Source organism: Echinops telfairi, unplaced genomic scaffold (genome assembly GCF_000313985.2).
Source record: "Echinops telfairi isolate 266 unplaced genomic scaffold, ASM31398v2 ScPeMD7_7467;HRSCAF=8505_1, whole genome shotgun sequence".
Lineage (NCBI taxonomy): Eukaryota > Metazoa > Chordata > Mammalia > Afrosoricida > Tenrecidae > Echinops > Echinops telfairi.
The window spans coordinates 11,078,655-11,080,830 of NW_022111368.1; the positions used below are offsets into that span (position 1 = coordinate 11,078,655).

The 2,176-nt window shown below is 41.6% G+C and overlaps 1 protein-coding gene across 1 annotated transcript in view; it reads left to right on the plus strand.

Moving 5' to 3' along the window:
- ATP11A (ATPase phospholipid transporting 11A) overlaps positions 1-2,176 on the plus strand; it is a 224,509-nt gene that overhangs the window by 179,892 nt on the left and 42,441 nt on the right. Inside the window, exon 14 of the mRNA XM_045283811.1 lies at positions 1,110-1,213. Coding sequence (XP_045139746.1) covers positions 1,110-1,213 — 104 coding nt within the window. The remainder of the gene's footprint in view (positions 1-1,109; positions 1,214-2,176) is intronic.

Here is a 2,176-nt window from a genome sequence, read left to right on the forward strand (position 1 = left end):
CTTCCCTTTAGCCATGTGTACTTGGCTGAAGTACAAGAAAGACATCAGGAAGTCTCACTTCATTTTGTTGCGTGATTAGATCAATATTTCTGCCTAAAGAGAAAGAGAGATGAAGCGTGACTTTTAAGTAACTTGCTTGGCTGATATGCAGTCCACAAAATGAAATGTAAATACATAAATAATCCAATTGGAGAAATAAAGTAGTATCTTTACACTTTCTTGGAGCTTCTCAACAAGTGCCTTGGGTGTCTATTTGGAAAGCCATTTCTAAGACATTTTGTGTTATCTGTAGATTTCCAAGCCATTAGACTGTCTTGTTTGGGAAGCTGTCCACAATGAGCCTTAACTGCCATTTTAGATCTCTGACTCTTTTTTCAATGGTGTTAAAACTCCCTGAAGCCCTGGGCATGGAAGGCCTGTCCACCTGGGAGTTCCGCAATGGGGACCACCCATCTGTCAGTGCAGACTCAGTTTACATCTCTTTGTTTACATTGCCCGTGTATGCCCTGCTCATCCCTGTTCACGGAACTGGAGGGGTGGGGAAAGTTAAACAAGTGGGCTTGTGCTGCAGCGCGTGCTTGCCCCTCTCAGGAGAAACAGATGGATTAATTTTTTTCTTCTAACTCATTAATGTAATGGATGGCCTGGATATTTTGTTCTGCATAAAGATGTAGGGTTCCATGAAATAATTTTATGTTCACCTTCCAGCATGTCAGAAAATTGTTAGCACACCTTTCAGACCAGCCATGTCTTTTGTTTGGCCTCGACCTCTTTTTAGTCCTGAGACCATTTTATTCCTCCTTCGTGCCTTTACTGAAGAGACAGGAGGGAGAGCACTCAAGATACAATGGTGTTTTTTTCCTGGTTCATAACTTTCAAATGTCATTTCTGGAGCTGTAGGGATAAAAAGGAGGTATTGGAATAATTTGTGGATTTAATTTTTTCCCCCTGGACTTTACATGTTAACTGGTCTATTTAAATCTCCTTTACGGTAGTCTCAGCTCTAGTAGTTCTGCTTTTGTGGGGTTTTTAAAATAATAATTTAACAAGTCATTTAGGACCTTCCCCATGTTGTGATTAAATGAATAATATTTTTTCTCACGTTACAGGAGAAATTTATCTGTTTTGCAAAGGAGCGGATTCTTCGATATTTCCCAGAGTAATCGAAGGCAAAGTTGACCCAATACGGTCCAGAGTGGAGCGCAATGCGGTGGTAAGACGACGGGCGGAGGGTGTGTGGATTCTGCAGGAGTCAGCTTCTCCAATAGTGTGAAGGAGCTTTCATCCTACAAAAGCCACTAGCTTAAGAGGATCACATTATGTCCCCTAGGAAATAAATTTGGAAATCAGAATGGGTCATATACTCAAAAAAGGGATGTGGGGTAATTTGCCTATTGATTGGTACACCAGTGGTGCTCGTAATATCTGGGTGGTGCCTTTCAGCAAAATTTTCATACCACACACTATGTATATAAGTTATTTTGAAGTTGGTAGGGAGGTTAGCTGGTGAATGTTTTTGGTGGGTCAGAATCATAAGCACATGTGTGGTATTGGAGCAATTAGATCTTCATGTTGTTGGGTCCAAATCAGTTTTCCACTGTAATTCCATCTATTTGTATTTTCATCCGCCATCTTATCTGTATGCATGTTGTTGAGTCCATTGTATAATTTACATGGTTCAGTCTAGCACCATATCTGAGCTCGGTGCCTCCATAGCTCTGGCTTGCTTTCTTTGTGAGCTGGGTGGGGGTGAGGTATACCAGGTATCCCTAAATAACACCGGGACGCCATCCTCCTCTCTTTCAAATTGCTGTATATACTCGAATATAAGCTGACCCGAATATCAGCTGAGGCACCTAACTTTACCACAAAAACGGCATTAAAAATGTGCTGGGAAACTCCGCTCATACACGAGTATACACGGTAGACTCCCTAGAGCCCAGGTGACGTGCACTTCTTACCAGAAGAAACCTTTCAGTTGCCCTCCTCGTTATTTCCTCCCCATGCTTGATGAGTTCTGCATATCCATATCCTTTTTACTCTCATCTTGTGACCATAATCAATATTGTCTTTTTCCAGTTTTCTCCGCCACTCCTAGCCCGTGGTAGCCACTCACCCATTTCATTATATGTCATGACTACATTTCATGATGTAATTCATTATACCTGTCTGCATT